Raw genomic sequence first — 26246 nt, 5'->3', positions numbered from 1 at the left:
GATATGAAAAAAGTTGCAATAGGGCAGATCTAACTGAAAATGTACATTAAATACGTTTGGAAAGGTGACATCCTGCAGACATGATAAAACTCCATCTAAATGGTTTTAAACAGCAAACTGCTAATTATTTTTCTTAAAATGATTATGTAATTATTACGTAAATATTATTTCTTAGAATTATTATGTAAATATGATATTATATAATCTAATATAATTATAATGCAGGCAGTTTATATTACTATAATAATAGAGACCCAGTTAATGTTTCACACTAACTTTGTCAATTTAATTTCCCGGTTTACACACACTCAGTGTGAAGTCTTGTTTTGCCTAGTCTGCAGTTCTGAGGGTTATTTACCATTCCTGATTTCCCTGTGTTTTGACTCATGGCTGTTTATCATATTTCCCAACCTGCTTTTGTTTTTTGGACTTGCATGTTTACTGGATTACCCCTCTGTCACTCAGATTTACTTGGTTTGTCTCTTTGGACTATCTTCCTCTGTACCGAACCCTTGCCTGCCTTTTGTATACCCTTTGATTTGCTACTTTGTTGTACTGGTATACTTTTATTAAACTGCATTTGGATCTTAAAATTACTGCCCCACCCTCGTTGCTACAGTAACAATTTACAATAAGACTTATCATGAACAATACTTTTACAGCATTTATTAATCTTGGTAAATTATCATTTCTACATGTACTAATACATTTCTAGCATAAACATTTGTATAAAATAATATTAGTTAATGCATTATGAACTAACATGAATAAGCAACGTACAAGAGTACATTATAAATATATGCTAAATGTGTACTTAAATAAAAAATTATAATAATTTGTCACACTGCAGGGCCAAAATGAATGAAAAACTTCATAGAAATTGTGACCAGATACTGCACCCAAGGACATAAGTGTGTCTTGAAAATTGGGGGGATGCAGCAAGAAGCAATTACCCATGTTTCCATTGATCATGGCATAAATAATGGGGGGGATTGATTAGCACTGAAAGCTAACAGTGTTAGGTAAATTTTACATCTCATAGCACCCGCTTGTGTTTGAGTCTAGTCTGTGTGATAACAAGGCCTGATGTTTATCTTTAGCAAAACATCAACATTTATGAAAAGGTCAATTTTAAAAGTGTAATAGGCCCAGCATGACATTTGAATAGACATAATGCAAAGGGAAAGAAAACGAAGAGAAACAAAACTACTCAGCAATGTTCAGCAACTTTTCTGTTAAGATGATTTATTGAGAGAACATGTTCTGTTAGTTCCAATGACCTGACAGACAGATCATTGGGATTCAATGACAAATATAACATTAGGTCATTTGCATAGCAATGAAAATTAATGTCAATCAGAATGCTCTTGTCTAAACATGGTTCTTTTTTACAGAAAACATTCATAGTCTAAAGTTAAGTTTGGGATATTAATGAAATCAGGCAATCCGATTTGCTTGAAAATATAAAAACAAAAATTGTATTTTGTACTGGAATTATTTGGAAATATTTTTTCACTCCTGGTTTTTAATCTTCGTAATTGTATTTATCAGTAATAACCTTGAACCACACACTTACTATATATACAAGTTCAAATTGTACAGTCCCAATCTGAGCAGATGAACTGGCTCAACATGACCCAATTAACCTTTCATGCAAGTGCACACTTTGCTGTCTCTTTTTAAAAATATTATAAAATTATGTAAATAATGCATTCACTGGTGTAGGGGATTTATGACTAAGATGCACACTGCTCTCTGACAGCTAAAGCACCAAATACCCTTTATAACAACTTCGACAGATAGATTTAAATGACAACTGTTTTTCAGCAGAGATAGATCCATGTTCATAACCAGTGCCGCCTTATTCTGAGAACTCTGTTTAGTGTCCTCTGATTTTTTTTTTTTACTTGTCAAGCAGAACCCCAGAAAATATGACTGCTGGTGGCAATAAATATGACCAGCTCCTCAGAGCATGTGTTGTTTATATCTGTCTGAAAAACTCCCTGAATGTTTTGTCATGTAAAGAACTAGTGATTTCATGCCATGTCACTGAATGATTTTTTGAAACATTGCTCAGTGATCAGAGCTAATTACTGAAAATTAAGGCTGTCAGTGTAATGTGTTAATTAAGTGCTATTAATGATATAAAAGATTATGCTTTAAAAAAAATTCACCATTAATCATGTCACACCAATAAGGAATTTTATAACCAAGGCAGCAATTCAAGCTTGCAATGCAACCTTCATGTTTTTGCGAGACTCAAACAAACAACTGTTGAAAGACAGCTGGATGAAGCACAGTGCATGGTTCCTGAGATGCGTATTTTAATGTTTAAAACTATGTTTAACTAGACTCAGCCAATGAAAAAAGCTGTGTTTATGGTTATAGATGCTGAAAAAAGTTATGGTTACTGTCGTAACCTCCGTTCCCTGATGGAGGGAACAAGACGTTGTGGCAATGAAGTGACACTAGGGGTTGCTCTTAAAGACCCAAACACCTCCTATTCTTTGAGAAAAGGCCAATGAGAATTGGCGAGAGGAATTTGCATACCACTCCCCTGGACATATGGGTATAAAAGGAGCTGGAATGCAGTTCCATTCAGGTTTTGTGCTGAGGAGCCGAGACAAGGTCTGGCCATTTCAGCATTTAGTACAGTGTTGTGGCAAGAGGGACACACCGTCTCATTCCCTCCATCAGGGAATGGAGGTTATGACAGTAACCATGATGTTACCCTTCTGTCATTCACTTGAAGTTGTGTCGATGTTAGTGACATAGGGGTCCCTATTGAAAAACGCCACAACTGCTGATCCGTTTTACGTGAACTGCTGATGCAGGTGCAAGGAGGCTGTGGCGTGCGTAATAGCAGGTGCATCAGACTACACATAACCTCCCCTAGCGCCCCAAAAGATGTCTTGTAGTTCCCCACATCCCTGATGGGGGAAGCAACGTAACTAGCATGGGAGCAGGCCATGCAGGCTGCAGCCTTTTCTCTCTATGTTTTCTCTCCACAGTGTATTAGATTCGGCTGGGGCCATCTAACGCTATTATACGCATCGGGGAAGGTGTTCTTGTCCTTTCCTATTCTTTCAGGTGGAAAAGACCCCGCGGAGACACTGCCCAAAAGAGGACGTCAACATGTGGCAATATGACACATGGGATCAGCAGCCGCACATGAAAGAGGTGCGGTGGTAGGTCCTGCCACGAAAGGGGGGCTCTACAAACACAGTGACAGCGACAAACACAGAACTCTGCCCAAGGGAGACACGGGTCCGATGACAGGGAGACCGTACCGCAGAATATACAGCACAGAGGTTACCGGAGTATTCAGCACCTGTGGAGCACCTATCCCAGTACAGGGCATATTAGACCCGTAGTGGTGCTGGCTGCAAATTCCACCGAGTTCGCGAACCATAGGGCTAGGGAGGAAGGACATCCAGGGTCCACGACTTCGTGAACTTGCGCACGTTTTCACCTGAAGCGGGTCGTGGGAACCTTGGGCACATAGCCCGTTCAGGGTTTCAGGATCACATGAGAATCTGTCGGACCAAACTCCAGACAAGAGTTGTTGACAGAGAATGCTTGCAGGTCCCCCACCCTCTTGATGGAGGTGAGCACAATCAGGAGGGCCATCTTTAAGGAGAGGGCTTTCAGCTTGACTGACTCTAGAGGCTCAAATGGGGCTCTCCGAAAGCTCAAGAGGACCACGGAGAGATGCCATGAGGGGAAGAGGCATAGCCTGGGAGGATTCAGCCTCCAGGCATATCTGAGGAACCTGATGATCAGGTCGTGTTTCCCTAGGGACTTACCATCCACTGTGTTGCGGTGTGCGACTATAGAGGCTACGTATACCTTCAAGGTGGAGGGGGACAGCTCGGGAACAATTCACAAAAAAATGCCACTTCAGAGCATAAAGCTGCTGTGGAGGTTCCAGAGGTCTGGGTGTGGGTGCCAGATTATGCCCCATCCCTGAGAAAGAAGGTCCCTCCTCTGTCGCGAGGAGCGTGAGGTCCGAGAACCAAGTCTGGGTGGGCCAATATGGGGCCATGAGGGTGACTTGTTCCTCGTCCTTCCTGACTTTGCACAGGGTCTGTGCAAGAAGGTCACTGGGGGAATGCGTATTTACGGAGCCCCAGGGGTCAGCTGTGTGCCATCGCATCTGTCCCAAGGGGTGCTCCTGTCAGGGAATACCAGAGCGGGCAGTGGGAGGATTCCCGGGAAGCAAACAGGTCTACCTGTGCTTTGCCAAATCGACTCCAAATCAGCTGGGCCACCTGGGGGTGGAGTCTTCACTCTCCACTGAGCATTGCCTACCATGACAGTGCATCCGCTGTTGACTCCAGAGGAGGAGATGGCAGGTGAGTTGCAACATGCGACGAGAGCGTATGCTGCCTTGGTGATTTATATATGCTACTGTCGCTGTCGTGTCGGACCGGACCAACACATGCTTGCCCTGGATCAATGGCAATAGCCCCTGCAGGGTGAGTAGCATAGCTAGCAACTCTAGGCAGTTGATGTGCCAACCCAGTCGCAGTCCTAACCAGGAACCGGTGGCTGCATTCCCTTTGCACACGGCACCCCAGCCCAGTTTGGAGGCGCCTGTTGTGACCACGACACATCTGGACACTTGCTGTAGGGGAACTCCTGCCCGTAGAAACGCAAGGTCTGTCCAAGTGCTGAATAAGTGGCGGCAGATTGGCGTGATAGCTACGCGATGTGTGCCATGGTGCCATGCCCATCTCGGGAATCGAGTCTGAAATCAGTGCTGAAGCGGTCTCATATGCATCAACCCGAGCAGCGTGACTGCCGCTGAGGAACCATATGACCCAGGAGCCTCTGAAAGTGTTTCAGTGGAACCGCTGTCCTCCACCTGAATGATTTCAGGCAGTTCAGCACCGACTGCATATCATTGAGACCGAGTTTAACTCCATGCTGAGAAAAGACATGCTCTGAACTGGGGAGAGCTTGCTCTTTTCCCAGTTGACCCGAAGCTCTAGACGGCTGAGGTGCCTGAGCACCAAATCACTGTGCGTGCACAGCAACTCTCGAGAGTGTACTAGAATCAGCCAGTAGTTGAGGTAGTTGAGGCCCATTTCCCTTAACGGGGCAAGAGCAGCCTCTGCGATTTTCTTGAAGACAGGGACAGGCCAAAGTGGAGGACCTTGTACTGATACGTGAAAGTATGCGTCCTTCAGGTCTACCACCATGAACCAATATTAATGCTGGACACACGTAAAAATGTGTTTCTGTGTCAGCATCTTGAACGTGAGTCTTTGTTAAGCTCTGCTCTCTTTTTAACAATGTGGGTACCGCAGTCCGTTAGGGAAACAAAGAATTTACCTCCCGGCCCTCCAGCGGGGGATGGAGTGGTCTGGATACCAGCTCCGTAGTGGTCGTCTCGCTCCCTGGGTCGTCCGTCTCAGGGGTGCTGAGAGACAGGGGGGCGTCAGCTTCCAGCGGGGGACTCTATGCTGGGGCTGAGAACTGGGCTCGGGTTATACTCAATAAATATACTATTAACATAATTTAATATTTGAAGTGTGTCACTTCTGTGCCATAGTGGCACAAAATTTTTGGGCTTCATCTGCTCAGATAGGAGACAAAAGCTGGTCTACATACGGTCATAAAGCCTGACTGAGGCCTGTAGGAACACTCAAAGCCTGATAATACAAACGGCACCAAATTCAAACAAAGGGAGACCAAACAGACTACAGATCCCATCAAACCTTGCTCACTTTACACCTAGGTGTGAAATTCTGAAGGATCGAACTCTCAACTCCAATAGGATGAAATGCACGACAGAACGCGTCCCTCAACCATGATGTCATCAAGAGTATAAAACCCTGGAGATTCGCTGCGTCTAGTTTCAGCCCTGTTGCTCCCAGGTGTAGCCTTGCTGCCCAAGGAAGAAACATACCTACCTGAACTTTGGCCATACAATCTCCATCTCGCTGGATGAGCCGAGATTCTCAGTGTTCCACAGAGCATCCTAACGGATCCGAAGGAGACTGCTGAGCAATCCGCGTCTCACCCTTTTGCCAGCAGAAGTGAAGAAAGAAGATTTATCTTCCTTGTTCAACTGAGTCGACTTCACTGATTTCTCCACCTACCCGCAGAGAATCAGCAGCTGTACCACCCGCTGACAGAGCGAGGAAATGGCCCACCGGCATCACCCGAGCTTCAAGAAACTGAGTCGGAGTCAAATGATGGACGAACACACATTCTTCCCACGTCCTCACATGACTCAATTAAGAAGTTTACGTCTGGGCAGAGATTATTATTGTGTGTTATTCTTGTGTATCAAGGTTATTGCTTGTACAGTTTACGGACCGCCGAGTCTGCTCATTGCTGCTAAAAATACTCAAGGTATTACTGTAACTTACTGTTATCATGAATTTTGCTGTGTTGTTATTAAACCACATTGGGCTTTTTGTGTATTTCCACTATCGCGGGTGAGACCGGCACTCTGAGTTTATACATTAAAGAACAAACGACCATAACGGACAGATTATGAGCCATTCACCGCATCTCTGAGTGATAAAACTTACGGTTGCCGTCTCTCCCATGATTTCTAAACTGTCTTTCGTTGCCGTCACCATATTCTCTCTCTATTACTAACCGTGCACACACACACACACACACACACACACACACGACCCATCACAAACATTCCCGCACACACATTTGACGAACATATAACTTGGCAATAGAGCCCAGCTTTGTCCTTAAATTATCGTACCAGCGGAGACACGTGTTAAACAGGCAGACGCCATTAACCAGTCTCTCCGCCCACATCCGCGGTCAAATTCTCTGGCTGGAAACCTTGCGAGCCACACCAGACATTTTGTGCACTCCATATGTTCTTACACACACACGCACACACACACACAGACACACACACCTCTACCCTCCTATCATGTATTATAGGCTTATCTAATAATGTTACTGTTTAGTTTGTAGTTGGAAGTCGAAGGTTTATTGACTGCATTGTATAGATTGATATTACTTCATCAATACACTTTGTTATACTTCAAATAGAAGTGTCACGTTCCTGTGTTGTCTGCCCTGTGTTTTCTGTTTCACTCAGCACGTCACATTCCATGTCACGTTCCTTGTGGTCCGGTCCGTGTTTTCACCAGTCATTGTCTAGAAAACTACACTTCCCAACTCTCCTTGCCCTCACCACCTGCCAGCACTCACTCATTGTTTTCACCTGCGTATCGTTTAGTTCCATCACCTCTGTGTATATAACCCTGTTTATTTCTCTATTCCCCTGTCGGTCTTTGATCTATGTGGACGCCTGTTACCTGTGCTGTCTTTGCTTATTCCCTTTTGTATGCCTCCCGTGTTTTGTTTTACTTTTCCCATCGTGGATGTTTTCCTTTGTTCGTGTTTTCGTGTTACCCTTTTATTAAATAAACCTCCGCTGCAAGTAGATCCTCGTCCTGTGTTTGCCTTCACCTACAACCGTGACAGAAAGACTGACCATAAATGGATCTAGCAGCGGTTTTCATCGAACTGGCCCAGGCGAAGTTGATTATTCGCGAATACTCAAGGCTCTTCTCCACTGTCGCCATCCACACCAGGTTCGACGACGCTTCCCTGAAAACCATCTACATGGTCGGGTTACCATCATGCCGGAGGAGGGAAGCGCCGGAAGCCGGAGAGCACACGTGGAGGGAGTACGTGAGTCTCGTGCTGAAGAAGCTCGCGGCCGAGGAACCACCCCTCGTGATTCCGGCTTTCGAGCCTGAGCCCATGCCTACCCAGATCAACGAGCCAGCACTGCCAACTTCGTCCGCCCGGAGGAGGAGGAGAAGAAAAGCTTCCGCTCTCCAGGTCACGCCGGCCACGATCAGCGAGCCAGCACCTGCGCCTACCACGGTCAGCGAGCCAGCACCCACGCCTGCCACGGTCAACGAGTCAGCGCCCACGCCTGCCACGGTCAGTGAGCCAGCGCCTGTAGCCTCGACCGTCCCAGAGCCAGCGCCTGTAGCCTCGACTGTCCCAGAGCCAGCGCCTGTAGCCTCGACCGTCCCTGAGCCAGCGCATGTAGCCTCGACCGTTCCTGAGCCAGCGCCTATAGCCTCGACCGTCCAAGAGCCAGCGCCAGCAGCCATGACCGTCCAAGGGCCAGCGCCAGCAGCCATGACCGTCCAAGAGCCAGCGCCAGCAGCCATGACCGTCCAAGAGCCAGCGCCAGCAGCCATGACCGTCCAAGGGACAGCGCCAGTAGCCATGACCGTCCAAGAGCCAGTGCCCCTCGAGCCTTCTAGGACTCCGCCTCCCGAACCTCCCAGGGCTCCGCCTCCCAAGTCTCTCGAGTCTTCCAGGTCTCCGCCTCCCAAGTCTCTCAAGTCTTCCAGGGCTCCTCCTCCCGAGCCTCCCAGGGCTCCGCCTCTCAAGTCTCTCGAGTCTTCCAGGGCTCCTCCTCCTGAACCTCCCAGGGCTCCGCCTCCCAAGTCTCTCGAGTCTTCCAGGGCTCCACCTCTCAAGTCTTTCGAGCCTCCCAGGGCTCCTATCGAGTCTCCCAGGGCTCCGCCTCCCAAGTCTCTCGAGTCTTCCAGGGCTCCTCCTCCCGAGCCTCCCAGGGCTCTGCCTCTCAAGTCTCTCGAGCCTCCCAGGGCTCCTCTCGAGCCTCCCAGGGCTCCGCTCCTCAAGTCACTCGAGTCTTCCAGGGCTTCGCCTCTCAAGCCTCTCGAGCCTTCCAGGGCTCCACTTCTCAAGCCTCTCGAGCCTTCCAGGGCTCCGCCTCTCGAGCCTTCCAGGGCTCCACCTCTCGAGCCTTCCAGGGCTCCGCCTCTCGAGCCTTTCAGAACTCCGCCTCTCGAGCCTTCCAGGGCTCCGCCTCTCAAGTCTCTTGAGCCTCCCAGGGCTCCGCCTCTCAAGTCTCTTGAGCCTCCCAGGGCTCCGCCCTTCAAGTCACTCGAGCCTTCCAGAGCTCTGCCTCTCAAGCCTCTCGAGCCTTCCAGGGCTCCACCTCTCGAGCCTTCCAGGGCTACGCCTCTCGAGCCTTCCATGGCTCCGCATCTCAAGTCTCTCGAGTCTTCTAGGGCTCCACCCCTCAAGCCTCTCGAGCCTCCCAGGGCTCCGCCCCTCAAACCTCTCGAGCCTCCCAGGGCTCCACCTCCTCTCAAGCCTCTCGAGCCTTCCAGGGCTCCACCTCCTCTCAAGCCTCTCGGGCCTTCCAGGGCTCCGCCTCTCAAGCCTCTTGAGCCTTCCAGGGCTCCGCCTCCAGAGCCTCTCGAGTCTTCCACGGCTCCGCCTCTCAAGCCTCTCGGGCCTTCCAGGGCTCTGCCTCTCAAGCCTCTCGAGCCTTCCAGGGCTCCGCCTCTCAAGCCTCTCGAGCCTTCCAGGGCTCCGCCTCCCGGGCCTCCTGCGGCTCCGCCTCCCGGGCCTTCTACGGCTACGCCTCCCAATCCTCCTTCGGCTCTGCCTCCAGAACCTTCTACGGCTCTGCTCCCAGAGACTCCAGAGCCTTCTAGGGCTCTGCCTCTAGAGCATCCTATGGCTTCGTAGGAGCCCTGGAAGACTTGAGAGACTTGGGAGGCCATCCTCGGCTCCGCCTCCCGGGCCTTCCACGGCTCCGCCTCAACAGCCTTCCAGGTCTCCGCCCCTAAAGCCTCCTACGGCGCCCCCTTCCTCAGCTCCGCCTCCGGGACCTGTTACTGTCCTGGGGCCGCCTCCCAGGCCTCCTTGACCTGTCCCTGTCCGGTGGCTGCCTCCCAGGCCTCCTAGACCCGTCCCTGTCTTTTGGCCACCTCCCAGGCCTCCTGAACCTGTCTTGAGGCCGCCTCCCAGGCCTCCTGGGCCTGTCCCTGTCCGATGGCCGTCTCCCAGGCCTCCTAGACCTGTCCCTGTCTTGTGGCCGCCTCCCAGGCCTCCTGAACCTGTCCCTGTCCTGTGGCCACCTCCCAGGCCTCCTGGACCTGTCCCTGCCCCCTGGACTGCCTTCTTGCCCTCTGTGCCCCCCGGACTTCCTGTCTGCCCTGTGTGCTCCCCTTGGACTGCCTCCTTGCCCTTGTGCCTCCTTGGTTTGTCTCTGTGTCCCTTGTGCCTCCTTAGTCTGTCTTTGTGTCCCTTGTGCCCCCTCTGGTCTGTCTGTTCTCCCCCTCGTCTAGCCCCACTCTCCTTGAAATATTGTTTGTTTTTTCTATTTTTTTGTTGTTGTTTAGGACCGTCTGGAATCCGGTCCTTTTGAGGGGGGATTATGTCCCGTTCCTGTGTTGTCTGCCCCGTGTTTTCTGTTTCACTCAGCACGTCACATTCCATGTCACGTTCCTTGTGGTCCGGTCCGTGTTTTCACCAGTCATTGTCTAGAAAACTACACTTCCCAACTCTCCTTGCCCTTACCACCTGCCAGCACTCACTCATTGTTTTCACCTGCGTATCGTTTAGTTCCATCACCTCTGTGTATATAACCCTGTTTATTTCTCTATTCCCCTGTCGGTCTTTGATCTATGTGGATGCCTGTTACCCGTGCTGTCTTTGCTTATTTATAAAAAACACATAGAATTATTGCTAATAACCAAACCCGCTCCTGAACGAAGCCCCCAAAAAAATGTATCGCGAAAAACGAAAACATTTAAAATAAATAAATAAATATAATAAAAAATATAAAAATAAACACTCTTTCATATGGGAGCATCACTTGCACTAATTTCTGAAAATCCTCTTAGGTTTCAAATAAAAAATTATGTAATTGTTTACTCACCCTCTTGCTGTCAAACTTAAATTTAACTTTGTTGATGTCTGGACTACTTTTATGGTTGTCAGACTCTAAGGGTTTTTATTCTCCTCCACTCCCTTAGAGGGCCTCAGTGATTTTTTCTATGTATTTACCTTGCCTTGTTCTGTTGTTTGATTGCTAATTAATGCCCACCTGTTCCTTGTTTGCTGTAGAGTACTGATAATCTTGTAATCAAGTCAAATATATCTCATTATATAGATTTCCCTTTCTTCGAAATCACAGGCAACAGATCTGGAAAATTCTTTTTTCAACAGACTTACCGAGCCACACACAGAAGTGTGTAAATCAGAGCACATGAAAGGAAGTAGGGTGATGGATGACAAAGAATATCATTAGTTGGCATAAAATTAATAAAACACATAGAATATGGGGCCGTTTTAATGTGTGGAGGCAAGTCATTCCACAAAACACAGCATAAGAGGGGTCTGTTTTTATTTATAATCTTTTGCCTGAACCAGACTCTCAAGGGCCGTTTTCTCTGTTTAGCACAATGTCTCAGCCTTGCCCTCTTCTCCTCTTCAGCTGCCTCTTCAGCTGCCTGAGCACTACTGGATCCTTCGTAGCCACAGTTGAGTCTCATTTCAAGCAGACGCTGCTGCTGTTGGCATTTTTTATTGGTTTCTGCTGAATGGATGTTCTTGCAAAGTGTGTGATCCACCTCCACATATTTCACATCATCTCGTCTGAAGATCTCGACTGCCATCTTTTCCCTGGATTGGAGGGTGTACTTCATGGTCTGAATGGCTATTGAATGTTACACATTATGGGTAAATATACTTTCTAATAGCGTTTGCCTAGTACCATAATAGCGCACATAAAAATCAGCCACGGGCACGTAATACGAGCACACAGAACCGCATCCGCAGGCGTAAAACAGTTCCTGCGAGGGAGCATTTCTGCTCCGGGCGTGAACAGAACTGTATCTGGAGTGCATTTCTGCTCCGTGTACATGCGGCTGTGACGAGTGCTTTTTCAGACATATTATGAGGGGAAAAAAACATTGTATTATGTTCGGACCAATACAATTATTAAATTAAAATCAGTATCTTTCTGGCCATGATCATTTAAAACGTATAAAGTGCATTATTAATTTATCAGCATCGTATTCAACTTGTAAAATAGAGGTCAGGCTCATTTCTGTAAAAGCTAGCAGATAGGAGCTAGCTCCTGCTTGCATTAGCTTACATGTTGTATAGATAAAGTGCAACAAGAGAAAGATACCGACACGTTTTATCCTGTTGTTGACGTTAGCCTACATTACATCCAGGTTGCTGCCACTCGTCTCCATAAATGAACAATTAGCTTAGCTAACATTATTGGTTAATAACAGTGGGTTAAATAATGAAATTGGCAACATCACTGTATCTGACAGGACTGTTAACATTGTAAGCTAACTTACTTGCCTCAGGCTTGTTTTGCGACGTGCAGTTCGTTCGGCAGTGTATCCAGTTGTCAGACTCGCGGTGTAGCAGACTTTGAAAAAAACCCTGCCCTACTCTGACTCGGATTGGCTGTCAGGTTTCAGCATTAGGAGTGATGATTGGTTAGGCAGAGCCTAACGTTGCAAATTTTATGGTAACTATACAGATATGGCAGGTAAATGCTGGAATTTCGCAAAGAAAATGCCTGCAAAACAACACTCGATAACACAACACTTCCAATGAAGCTCAAGTTCTTTTAGATTACCCTACACATTACATTTAGTCATTTAGCAGATACTTTTGTCCAATGCGACTTACAAATGTGGAACATAGCAAGCATTCAAACTTCAACAACATCTACAGAGTTGTACTGCCAAGCTCTCAAGGTGGCTGGAGTATTATAAGTGCTAGCAGAGAAGAAAGACACAGAAGGATGTTTTTTTACAGTAAGTAAGTTAAGTTCAATGGTATGTACAATTAGTGTGGATTGGTTAAGTGCTCGTGGAACAGATGTGTTTTCAGCTGGTTCTTGAATGCTGAGATGGTATCAGCAGATCGTGAGAGGATTGAAAGCTAATTCCATCACAGTGGAACCGAGAAAATGAGCGATCGTGAAATAGACTTTGAGCCTCTTAGTGAAGGGAACACCAAGCAAAGTGCGAGTTGGAGCATAGACCCGCAGAAGTAAATTGTAGTAAGAGGTTGGGGTCCTGAAGGCCAGAGAAGCTTTGAATTTGATGCGGACAGATACAGGTAGACAGTGAAGTGAAACTACACCTTAAGTAGCCTGCTCTTTCCTGCCCTAGGTAGGCCAAGAGGGACACTTTCCTTGGCAACAAAACCAAACTTAATGTCTTATTCCATTGAATGCATTCTAATAAATTACAAAAAAGTATCCCATAAATATAGTATTTTCCTATAAAGCATTATTACACAAAGAATCAATTTGGAATGTAATTATTATTCTGTACTCTTGAAAATGAAAGCACTGCTCACATTTAATATTTTTTTGCCATGTTGACCCACTTCTGACAAGCTGTCTTTCAGTGTAATATGTTTTTGACACCTGTGCTAATTACATTTTCCACTGGATAAATAGTAAACTGAATTGAACTGAACTGAAGAGTCACGATTTTGGTAATTTAAATTTTTACAAAATGTCTAGTAACTGCATCTTTGCCATAAGCTGGTCATTATTGCAAAAATAAAGAAATTAATTAATTAATTAATTAATAATAAAAAAAATATATATATATATATATATATATATATATATATATATATATATATATATATATATTGGGTTATACAAGGCTATTAACCTTTACTTAATGTATATGACTCTCAAACACACATGCTCACTTTCACATGCTACAGTAATCAGAGTGTCTTACCAAAAAATAAATAAATACATGGGCCCTACCTCAATTACTTATATGCCCTGAAAAGACTCCATATTTTCACAAACACACATGTGCAAACCCCATCTAGATGTAACCCAAATAACCTGCTCTGTTTTATCTCTAATCTTCATCTATTTTAATAATAGTTATAATTACTTCTTATCTGCACCCAGTTCTTATCTGGACCATATGCTATAATCAGAACGTGCATTTCCAAATAGCATGATGTGAGTTTGTGATATCTGGATGCATATTAAGCTAGTGTGTGTGTTTGTGGGTTGCAGTTGTTTATCATAATAATATGAGTGTATGTAGGCCTGTATGGGGGTGGGACAGCTCCAAAATTATCTTTTTGTAATTTCATCTCTGTGTGTGTATTCGAATGTATGTCTATGCATATGTGTTAGTACGTGTTTGCATGTGTGTGTGTGTGTGTGCTCTACTTTCTTAATCTCAGTAATGACGATTGGAATAATATTAAGCTGGTCCAACATGATGGCAAATAGAAATGTTGTGTTTCCAACCCACTCACACTTTGGTAAGAATAAAAAAAAAACATGGACCATGTTAATGTTAGTCTGTAGAAATTGTAATTTGCTTAATTTATAAAGCCTGTATGCCATGGTTCTCCTGCAGGTGCACCAAGCCAAGGCACTTAAGAAACTGCACGAGGGTAGTCCTGACCCGAGATTGATGAACGAACTGCGCTCAGCAACCGATCTCGCCTTCTGCGCGACGAAGATCACGGTGCGGTCTCTCGGCAGGAAATGGAAATTCCTTGACGCCCCCATCTCCCAGGTTGGCCGATTCGGCGACACCGCCGGAGACTTTCATCGGTGAGGAAGCAGACGGAGGCTATCCAACACATCCTGCTTCGGCACAGCTCAAGACCTTGCACCCCGTCTGCTCGTCACCAAAGGCTCCCCCCTGTGGAGACATCACCAGCTCCACCACAGCCCAACCCAGTGGACTAATGAACCCGAGAAAGGCTTCAAAGTGCCCCTGAGATGCGCAGCCTAGGAACTCGGGAACCTGCGTTAAGGGTGCTGGTAAGAAGACCACTCCTTCCCCCGGTGGAGGGTCGGGTGGAGAATCTTTGTTTTCCTTTTCTTTTGATGTCTCAAGAACAAGAGCAGTTTCCTCGCTTCCTGGGCCATACAGTCGGTGTCCACGGCCGACATTATCACGACCATCGGGCACCGATACCTTTCGGCAGGTTCGGCGCCCCGGAGGTGGGCCTCCTGTCCCTACGTGCCCAGCTGGCACATTTTATGAGCATTAAAAGGCCCCAGCCGAATCTAATATTCTGTGGAGAAATACTTAGAGAGAAAATGCCACGGCTGGTGTGACCTACAACTATGTTTTTGGAGCGTCTACGGAGGCTAAGTGCAGTCCGAGTGCATCTGTTCCTATGCTTACAGTAGCTTGCCTACACCTGAATCGGCAGTTCAAGTAACAGTTCAGCCATGTGGCGTTTCGTATAGGGACCCCTAGTGTCACTACATCGACACAACATCGAGTGAGTGAGAGAAGGGGGACATCTCGGTTAATGTCGTAACCTCCATTCCCTGATGGAGGGAACAAGACATTGTGTCCCTCTTGCCACAGGCTGTACTACATACACTGCTGTAATGGCTGGGACCTTGTCTCAGCTCCTCAGTGCAAAAACCGAATGAATCAGCGTTCCAGCTCCCTTTTATACCGTATTGCGATGCCGGTGATGTTAAAAATAGGGCCGATTACACTGATGCCCACCAGGAAGCCACTGATCTGGCAGTGCATGTATCCCAGGTTCCAGCCCCGGTGAAATATGGAGGTGAGGACCAGTGGATATGGGTAGATTGCCACCACCAGGTCTGCAACTGCCAAACTCACCACAAAGATGTTACCTGTGAGATAGAATGAGAGAGAGTTAGCCTTTGTTGTGATAGGGGTCTCTAAGATAATTTTAGAGACCCCAAATTAATTTTAATAGCTCAAAAATCATAATTAACATTGAAGTATCAGGCTGATACTGTAATTTGTGCATTGTTCCTACACCTTTTGTCCAATATATTTCCATCACTTTCCCAGTTTTTTGGGATTATTGGATAAGGATATTTTAAAAATCGAATTAGATTTCCAAATGATGATTAACCGTTTCAACTCTGGGGCATTTTTAGGCTGCTGCCTGCAATTGTTCACACTCAAATGTAAAAGCTCACCATTTACATATATTGCAGACTAACATCCAAAAATGTGTCTTATTTTATATATAATATAAAATATATAATAAATGATATTCACTATTGATATCTCCGTGACTTTTTAAGATTGTATTAATGTCCATGACTTATCCAGGCCTGGAAATCCCCATTTCAAAATTCCCTTATATGTCCATGCTTTCCATGATATTGGGAACCCAGTTCAAGACTTTTGTGTTAAGTGATTCAAAACTAAATTTCAACTTGATAACAAACTTCAATGTAATCCATAAAACATGTTACATTATTTAAGTTTGGGGTCTCAAAGACCCCAGATATAAAACTTGAATAAAGAGAATTTTCATGTTTCACTTGAAAACACGCTTCAACTGTCATCCACAATGTTTTACTGTAAAGGGGGTTAAGGGAAAGGAGGCGAGAACCGGCTTGACAATATAAATTATGTTTAATATAAAACTAAACAAAAAGACACACACATAGAATGGACATTTCAAAAACTGAATGAATCAGCATTCCATCTCCCTTTTATACCTGTATGTTGAGGGGAGTGGCATGCAAATTCTACTTGGCCTTTTCTCAAAGAACTGAAAGTGTCTGGGGCTCTCAAAATTGACCCCTAGTGTCAATACATCAACACAACGTCTCATTCCCTCCACCAGGGAACTGAGGTTACGACAGTAACTGAGACGAATTCCAGGATGGACCTACATTGTTGGTATGCAACAGAATAATCTCGGCCAAGAGCTTGAAGGCGTTGTAACAAAAATGATGATCTAATTCCAGATTAAAATAATCAACCCTTTAAATATATGAATATACACGCTGCTTTGCCAGAAGGTTTAGTATATTCATAAAGCATGCTGCTGTAGGTCATGTGTAACATTTACAATATAATTTGTATAACAGGACTCATCAATAAATGTTTTGATCTGTTAAAGCCATATATTGACAGTATCAACCCGCATAAAAAAACAATTGCCATCAGAGTACAAACTGATTTTCTGATATTCAGGATTGTGAATTCTGACGCAAATCTGAAACAAACAATGTCAGGAAATATGCATGTGTGCAGGTTCACTGGCACTACATATCAAAATGTATCAGTACATTCATTCACTAGTAATTGAACCCATCACCTTTGCATTGTTAAGACCAGTTAAAGGAATAGTTCACTAAAAATGTTTTTGTCATTATTTACCCTCATGTCATCCCATACTCATATGGCTTTTTTCTTCTGCAAAGCACAAAAGATGTACAGTATTTTAAAGAATGCCACTATTCCTGATTTAAATACAATAGCAGTTGATAGCGATTTAAAGCATCCAAATTTGTCAAAGTAAGTAGTCAATGTGACTCTTATGCCAGATTCCAAGTCTTTTGAAGGCATACAGCACAATCACTTTGTATGATGAACTGACCGAAATTTAAGTTGTTATTCACTTTCATATCAAATCATTGTAAAATCATGTAAACAGAGCACAAATCTAATATGGTGACACATCATGACACAAGAAACAATGAGGTTTGATGTTACTGATCTGTCGCCATATTGAATTTGTGCAGTTTACAATAAATTGATATTATTTAAGTGAATAAAGACTTTCTGTCTCTTCATCATACAAAGTGATGGTGTCTTCAGAAGACTTGGACTATGACATACTTGTCACACTAACTACTTTAGTGATATTTTGGGTGCTTTTTAAGCTTTGAAATTAGTCATTATGAACTGCTATTGTATGGAAATCAGCTATGCAAATACAATATTGTTCTTTTCTAGTGTTCTGCAGAAGAAAGTTATGAATATTTGGAATGATATGAGGGTGAGTTATTGATGACAATTTTTATTTTTTGTGTGAACCAATATATATTTATCTGTGTGAAATTACACAAAGCACAAGTATGCAGAAATTCATATTTGTTTATCTTCAAACATTTTTATTTGATTATTTTAATGAGTTTGCATATGAACTTAGTCCATGTGTGTAAAGAGTGGAGAGAAAGAGAAATAAAGCGAAAAATGGCGTGAGAGAAAATAGACAGAGGCCTAAAAACAAAGACAAGAGGCAAAACTAGATTAAGAGAGTTAAAAAAGGTAATAGGAGGCGAGGATGAAGGACAAAGGGACTGTAGAATGGAGAGGAATCTTTCAAACATATTTACAGGGTTTTGTGGTAAAGCAGCAATCCAGGTGTATTGCCTCCTTAAATGGAGAGTAACAGTGTAAAACCCGGTGAGGTCATTTCAAAGCAGTAAACGCTGTAACAATCTCTTTTGGTAGAGTCATTTGTAAAGATTTGGTTCACAATTGCAACCAGGCAATTAGGGATATGCTGATGTGCATGGCATAATTTTGATAACGTTATTCTTCTTTCTCCACTGAATTATCAACATCAGTGAAACACTCAAGATATATTTATATACAGTAATGTAAAATTCATACCTTATATACATTTTTGATCCATTCAGATAGATAATTCATATAAAATCATTACACAAAGTATGCATTACATAGATTTCTTGATATAATCACTGTAAACATTAAAACAAGAGGAATTCATACATACAAGTATATCTGACCAAAACAAAAATAAAGAAAGTGCTTTATAAAAGATGTCATGACAATAATTTCCTGTTTGTTTTTATTGGGTTGAGGCAACAGATCACAGTTTCAGGACAAGACGCTCCCTGGCAACATATTTGGTAAAGTCTTATCAGATTTCATTTAAATGTAAGTTTTCTTGGTTTATTTTATTGTGTTCTCTTCACCTTTGAAACATACACACATTTACATGCACACTGTTCACACAGAGTCCACCTTGACCTGATTGTTGTTGGTCATGAGTGGTGAGGGTTTACTCTTTAATCTCTCTTGTGCCTCGTTGGAACTTTCTGGAAAGAAGATCCTTGCAGTACATACAGACACAACGATTCGCTTGTACTCGCGTCGGAAATTCTGGTTCAACACTCCATAGACTATTGCGTTGAGGCAACTGTTAAAGTATGCCATGAAATAACTTGCCACAAAGAGCCATTCTGGTATTAGAGGAACCACATGCTCTGGAGAAATTGCTACAGCCAGTCCGATGAAGTTTAAAGGTGCCCAGCAGACAGCAAAGAGCACAAATACGACAAACATTGTGACAAAGTTTCGTATATCATGAGGTGTGAGCTTGGGGCGATTGTCCGGCTTGATGCGTCGTCTCACCTGTATGACCAGAACCCAGATTCGCAGGTAACAGTAGGTAACAATCATAATGGGTAGAATGAAGTGGAAGAAGACAACAGCGATTGTGTATGCTGAGCTCGCAGACTGTTCAAACGTGCACGAGTAAACACGTGGCTCATACTGCAGTGAGCCTACGAACAAGTTGGGCACAATAGCAAGCACAGTCAATGCCCAGATCAGCAGGACGTAGCACACTGAGTTTTTGTCACTGTACAACTTGTCATACTTGAGGCTGTGGCATATGTAGCAATAGCGATTAATTGCGATGCCGGTGATGTTAAAAATGGAGCCGATTACACTGACGCCCATCAGGAAGCCACTGATCTGGCAGTGCATGTATCCCAGGTTCCAGCCCCGGTGAAATATGGAGGTGAGGACCAGTGGATATGGGTAGATTGCCACCACCAGGTCTGCTACTGCCAAACTCACCACAAAGATGTTACCTGAGAGATAGAATGAGAGAGAGTTAGCCTTTGTTGTGATAGGGGTCTCCAAGACCATTTTAGAGATCCCAAATAAATTTTAATAGCTCAAAAATCATAATTAACATTGAAGTATCAGGCTGATACTGTAATTTGTGCATTGTTCCCACACCTTTTGTCCAATATATTTCCATCACTTTCCCAGTTATTTGGGATTATTGGATAAGGACATTTTAAAAATCGAATTAGATTTCCAAATGATGATTAACCGTTTCAACTCTGGGGCATTTTTAGGCTGCTGCCAGCAATTGTTCACACTCAAATGTAAAAGCTCACCATTTACATATATTGCAGACTAACATCCAAAAATGTGTCTTATTTTATATATAATATAAAATATATAATAAATTATATTCACTATTGATATCTCCGTGACTTTTTAAGATTGTATTAATGTCCATGACTTATCCAGGCCTGGAAATCCCCATTTCAAAATTCCCTTATATTTCCATGCTTTCCATGATAGTGGGAACCCAGTTCAAGACTTTTGTGTTAAGTGATTCAAAACTAAATTTCAACTTGATAACAAACTTCAATGGTAATCCATAAAACATGTTACATTATTAAAGTTTGGGGTCTCAAAGACCCCAGATATAAAACTTGAATAAATGCAATTAATTTTCATGTTTCACTTGAAAACACGCTTCAACTGTCATCCAAAATGTTTTACTGTAAAGGGGGTTAAGGGAAAGGAGGAGGTGAGAACCGGCTTGACAATATAAATTGTTTATTATAAAACTAAACAAAAAGACTCAAACACACACGTAGGATGGACAGCTGCTCGTAATCGCTCTCTCTCTGTCGCACCATCTTCCGCCTTTATCCCTCTTGGAGGCTTGATTAGCCTGATAAGGGGCCAGGTGTGTAAAATCACGGCCCGGCCCCACGCTCTGCCCAGTCAAATTCCTCCCTCATTCTCTCAGGCTGGGGAGCCCCAGGCATGACCCCCCCCCTCCCTTGGGGGAGGTGTGCCGGCAGGTCATCCCCGCCTTCCTGAATCTGGGAGAGCACCACCGTCTGCAGTTGGCCTTTATCCCACTCAGAGGCTTGATTAGCCTGATAAGGGGCCAGGTTTGTAAAATCACGACCCGGCCCCGCCCTCTGCCCTGTCATATTTACATTACTGTTACATTCTGTTTGGGTTCTCAGAGAGCCCAGATATAAAACATACGGTGACCCAGGGGTGCATAGCACAACCAAATTAGCAAAGCAAATAAAAGCTTAAAACACAACAGAAATAAGCCACAACACAGCTAAATTTAGCAACAACACCACAAACAAATAAATACAATTTAAACACTTTAATTTAAGTCATGTGGCAGTCTGACTCAAAGCATACGAGATCTTGAGGTTGCTTGGAAAAAGCAGAGAGCTGCTCGTCCCACTGTAAGTCACTCACAAGATACAGTAAATTCCCAGGTCAACACGTAATGGGTTTCACTGAAATTTAAACAGAAGAGACTCCATGTATGCTAGAAATACCCTTTTGAATATACATTTATTTCATTCCTGAAATCAATACCTGAATTTGGTTGTATTTTAGCTTATTTTCTTTGTGTTTTCAGATTTGAATTGCTTTGCTAATTTGGTTGCATTTTGCATCCCTGGGCCACCATAAAAACATGATTAAATTCATTTTCACAAGATTCTCTGAATGGTGTACACATTGTACAGATTTAATATTGCCAGTTTTTATTTAGATTTTTTAAATATTATTTATATAGATTTTTTACATGAATTCATATTGATTTACATATATCGCAATGAGGCACAAGTCCATTTCATGATCATTCACTTTCTCTCATACTTGCCAACACTCCCGATTTTAATGGGTTCCTCCCGTTTTTCCACCCCTCCTCCCGCTGTACTCCTGATTTACAATTTCTCCCGATAAACTCACGATTTTCGCATTCACACTTTGCTCGTGAGAATGCATTAGACCTGTAGATAGGGTCATCCCATATTTAAATATGAAATTATGCATCCTGTATCGAAGCAAAACGGGAAATTTGTCCCGTCAGATGGCTTCACGGCTAAATCGTACCAGATCATTAATTTAACACTGATATAAGTTAAAAAAAAAAATTATACAGTGGGTAAGGGGTTGACTGAAAATTCCACACATTGTGCTGAAACATACTAATTCTGTGGAGCGTGTTAAAGGGACCGTCTGAAAAATCCAGGTTCAAAAGTTTCAATATAAATATTCTATAATATTTACAAAATTACACAGATCCAACAATGTATTAATACTATTACTGAGTCATAAAGACAAGAAGTACAGGTGAAGGAATTTTTTTTTTTTTTAATATAAAGTAAATAAATAGAATAAAAATAAAAATGTTTTAAAATACATAAAAACCAACACAGATGTATACATTAATAAGATAAATAATAAACAAACTAGCAGGTAGCTGATAGCCATGCTAGTCATGTTATTTACTAGCAAAACCTGGTGAAACTCATTGCTCAAATGCAATCTTGCTTGTTAAGAACCCTGAGGGAGAAAGTAGCACACCAACATCAGAAACAAAACATTTGGTATGTTCGTCATAAGATGTTCTTATCTAGTGAAAAAAAAAAATATGAATGAAATCACTTTTCATTTGTGGTCCCAGAGATCACAAATTTCTAAATGAACCTCTTATTTTCCCTTTACATTGTTTTATATTCATCTGACCAATCAAATCCCTGTAGGTAGATATGATTAAATCTTTTCCCTCAAACTAGGCTTGCACTTTTCAGAAATCTGATAAAAGCCCATTCAAGTAGCATTTAGTTCTTTTCCACCACTGGGCAGAATTGTTCTGATCCCACTGAGTAACAGCTGAAGTAGCATTTCCATTTTTAAATGATGCGATTATAAACCGTTCCAGCTCAGATTTCTCAGCACAGTTAGCTTATCATACTCAACCGTGCTGGTGAAATGCAACTCATGATTAGTCACTTGCCCTGTCAGTCCATTACAATCATGATTTCTCAGCATCATGACAGAAAAATAAACTGTAAATGTACCGATACAGCACAGTCCCGTGACGAGAACCATTCAGCCCAATGGTGAAAAAGAGCTAAATGCTACACATTCTCATGGCGAAATCATAAGAATTCAGACTTTTCTAAATTTGGCTAATTCATATGATATTGTACGACTGCACTCAGTATCAGTATTTTAATGAGTATGGGACTGCCCTATGTATGGCCCCAGACATTTCCTCTAACCACTAAACAGTTCAAAATCTTCCAGCCTTAGCGAGTCACATTAACATGGGAACATTAGCTTCTCTTTTCATGGATTTTCATCTTATGTATGGAATGGTTATCGCAAATGTTAAAGGTCAGGGCTGCTTCTGGCATGCCCCAACTTGTCAGGGGCAGCCAATATCCTAGTGATGGCATGTTGGCTCATTTAGACAAGAATGTCTAGGGTCAGAGCTCAGGAAGGCATGGGTCAACAGGTCACCATTTCGACAAGGTCAAAATGGGATCCACATTCCCTTCATTATGCAAAAACTTCAGGATAATGTATGTTAATTTATGTAACCACCACACACCTCACGTGCCATTTTACAGATGCAAAAGTAGTGTAATTGCGTGCATACATTACATTTAAACACCACTACTTTATAATTAAGATTCTATAAAAGTGTAAAAACACATTACCTTAAATGTCACTCCACTTTACATATAAACAATATTCTAGATCACTTCACTTCTGCTTTTAAGATGGGTAAAGTCTTTCAAATTGATTTGAGTGAAAAGTTTTTTCTAATGAATTCCACGACCTGAGCATGTAAACTTCAAGCATACTAGCATGACCAAATTTTATTCAATAACATGCCTTTTCTGCATGAATCGGCAACTGTCTTGTGGATGGATTAAGTAACTCTTCAATACTCTGCACGACATAGCACTGAATTGCACCTTAAGAGGGCCTCTTTGTGTGCATGTAACTCAATAAAAGAGTGAGATTACTTAACACTACATTGATAAAGAGTAAAAGCATAGAAAACAGATATTTGTCATATTGAAATGTTAATGACTCCTTGAGTGGAAGGCAGCCAGTTGGCTGCTCTGAATGTAACTTTTACAATGGCTCCAATTACTCTCAATAAATGTAAAACTTCTAGGTCAGAGATGCCCAAACTAGGGCCCGCAGACCAACTGACCTTTGATTTGGCCCGCCTTGACATATATTAAATAATATTTATAAAATATTTATAAAATAAATAAATAAATGCTATTGACGCAGCTTTTCATTGCATTCATTTAGCAGATTGCAGAGTAATGTTTTTTTGTTTAATTAAATCATATATGATGGGAACCAGGGCAACTTTAATATTTTAATATACCGGTAATACAGTTTGCAGAGCCTTAAATTTGGCTAATAATTTCCGCAATTTCCACGATCATAATGTGGGAAATTCCTGCACACTTTTATTCACTTTTTATACAGTAGAGCTGTGAATTTGTAAACCAGATGAAACATGAAACAGATGTAACAGATGAAAAAATCTAACCAATAAACTTGTTTTTGTATCAAACTGTAGCTGTGCGAGTAAATCCACTCTGTCTTTCACTTTCTCTCTCGTGCAGACGTCAGAAGTGTAAGCAGGTGCGCAGTGGGGAAAGTGCTTTGTTGCATAAATACTGAACTTAAGATGTTACAGATGTATAAACGTTTCTAAACCTGTTAATTTGACATACAAATGCCATTATACCATGTCTCTGTAAGCAAGCGATGCGATAAAATGATATTCCGTCCTGTTTATAATCAACAAAGCCATTAACATTGCAAGTTCGTGACAGCGAACACATTTCATATCTTGGCGCTCCCACATTATTCATAATACAGCACATTTTCAAGCAAGGCAGAAATAGCAAAAATGCTTTGCGTAATGTACCAGCTATGGTGAAGAGAGACACTTAAACACCTGTTACAGCTCATCTCCATCTCTAGTTCCATCCACGGTCCGATATTAATGGAGGCTCTGGGCAAAAAAATTCTAAATTCCATGCAGAATTGACATATTTCGAAATTAATATTTCTATCACAAAATTATTTGTTTCATGTCGTCTGTTGTGCAGATATTGCTGAGTCAATGGAGGATGCCCACACCATAAATGCGATCAGGCACTCCGGGCACTCCACTTCACACGCTTTTCACTTCAGAAGCGACACTAGGGGTCTCTCTTGAGCACTGAATATACCTCTGATCTATGAAAAAAGGCCAATGAGACATACGGGTACAAAGGCGAGGCAAATACTAGAGTTCATTCTGAAAATTTCTTCGGAGCCGATGGTTGTGCATGCTGTTCGTGTGAAATCACACCAGTTCCAGTATTCCTCTGACGCTCTGCATGCTGTTGGATTGAGGGCGCATTACAGCGGCGATTTCTCCTTCTTGCACGGCAGTGCAAATTGCCCCTGGGCACTTCGATAGTGCAGAAACCCAAACTCTAAGAGAGTTAAAAGAGTGATTTTCTCTAAAAGAGCAATACACAGCAGCGTTGAACGTCCTTTTCAGGACGCGTCTTTTTAAAGACTTATATCCGCCTCTGTGTAGTTTCTGGATGGGGTTGATTTCTCCCCACCTCTGATGGTCATAAAAACTGCCTGGCGTACCTGGGTTGCGATTACACTCAGGCAGCATTTTCATGAATGGTCTATGTTTTCAGTGCGAGAACATAGCTGAGGCAGCATTGCGGTCGCGGCTTCTTTTGTCATGAGAGAAAGCCACTTCAGCCGCTCCCCGCGCCTCGCCTCTCTCCTACGGGATTGAGGCAGGTGCCGTGGGCGATGGAGGCGATTTGGGGAAAATGACGGGCTGTGAACCACCCGCCTCCCCGGCACGCTCGCTTGCTCCCATCTGAGCTCGGGATGAGTGCGGCCTGCCGGTCCATTGAGCTCCCAGAATTGGATGACGATAATCACCGCTGCATCGGAGAGCGTTACAGCGGCATCTGATGTTGATGGCTCGTCAGCGCCACCACCTTCGGGTCTGCATGCCCATGCACAGAGGTCCGTTATACTTTCCTGGGTACCGCGAGCGTGAGTCTGGACCGGAAAATCCCGTCCCCTCCCCCTCACGGCTACTTGATTGGTTCCACGGGCACCCCCCCGGTTCCTTTCTTCCTGGAAGTGCATGATGAGCCACTCGCTCATCCACTCTCGCTACCTTCAACGGTGGAGCGCGGACATGCCGCTTTCGCCCTGCACGCCATGGCCCTCCTGCAAGTCCACCAGGCCAAGGCGCTTAAAGAATTGCACGTGGGTAGCCCTGATCCTGACGTGCTGCAGGAACTGTGCTCAGTGACCGACCTCGCCCTTAGAGCCACGAAGGTCACAGCGCAGTCACTCAGGCAGGCGATGGCCACCCTCGTGGTCCAGGAACGACACCTATGGACGAACCTGGTCGAGATGCGTGAGACCGACAAGGTAGTCGCTTTCTCGATGCACAGTCTCCCGGTTCGGCCTCTTCGGCGACACCGTCAAGGACTTTACCCAGCAGTTATCCGCGGTGAAGAAACAGACGGAGGCGATCTCTCAGATCTGAGATGGATGACACAGAGCCCAAGACGTTAGCTCCGGAGATGGTAAGACCACTCCGTTCCCGGTGGAGGGCCGGGAGAAGAATCTTCTTTTGAATTTATTTCATTTGCCACTGCCCCGATACCCAAATTCTCAATATTTCCTTTTGTCTCATGCCCCGCTCCGAGAAGCCGGCATCCGCATACTCAATTACCTCGACGACTGGCTCATACT

General features: G+C 43.7%; 1 protein-coding gene across 1 annotated transcript in view; it reads right to left on the bottom strand.

Moving 5' to 3' along the window:
• Positions 1–18403: 18403 nt before the first annotated feature.
• mtnr1aa (melatonin receptor 1A a) overlaps positions 18404–26246 on the bottom strand; it is a 65061-nt gene continuing 57218 nt past the window's right edge. Inside the window, exon 2 of the mRNA XM_052127177.1 lies at positions 18404–19444. Coding sequence (XP_051983137.1) covers positions 18576–19444 — 869 coding nt within the window. The 3' untranslated portion in view covers positions 18404–18575. The remainder of the gene's footprint in view (positions 19445–26246) is intronic.

Source organism: Xyrauchen texanus, chromosome 5, assembly GCF_025860055.1.
Source record: "Xyrauchen texanus isolate HMW12.3.18 chromosome 5, RBS_HiC_50CHRs, whole genome shotgun sequence".
NCBI lineage: Eukaryota > Metazoa > Chordata > Actinopteri > Cypriniformes > Catostomidae > Xyrauchen > Xyrauchen texanus.
Note: the sequence above shows the minus strand (reverse complement) of the source record. Positions and strands in the feature narration are given on the sequence as shown.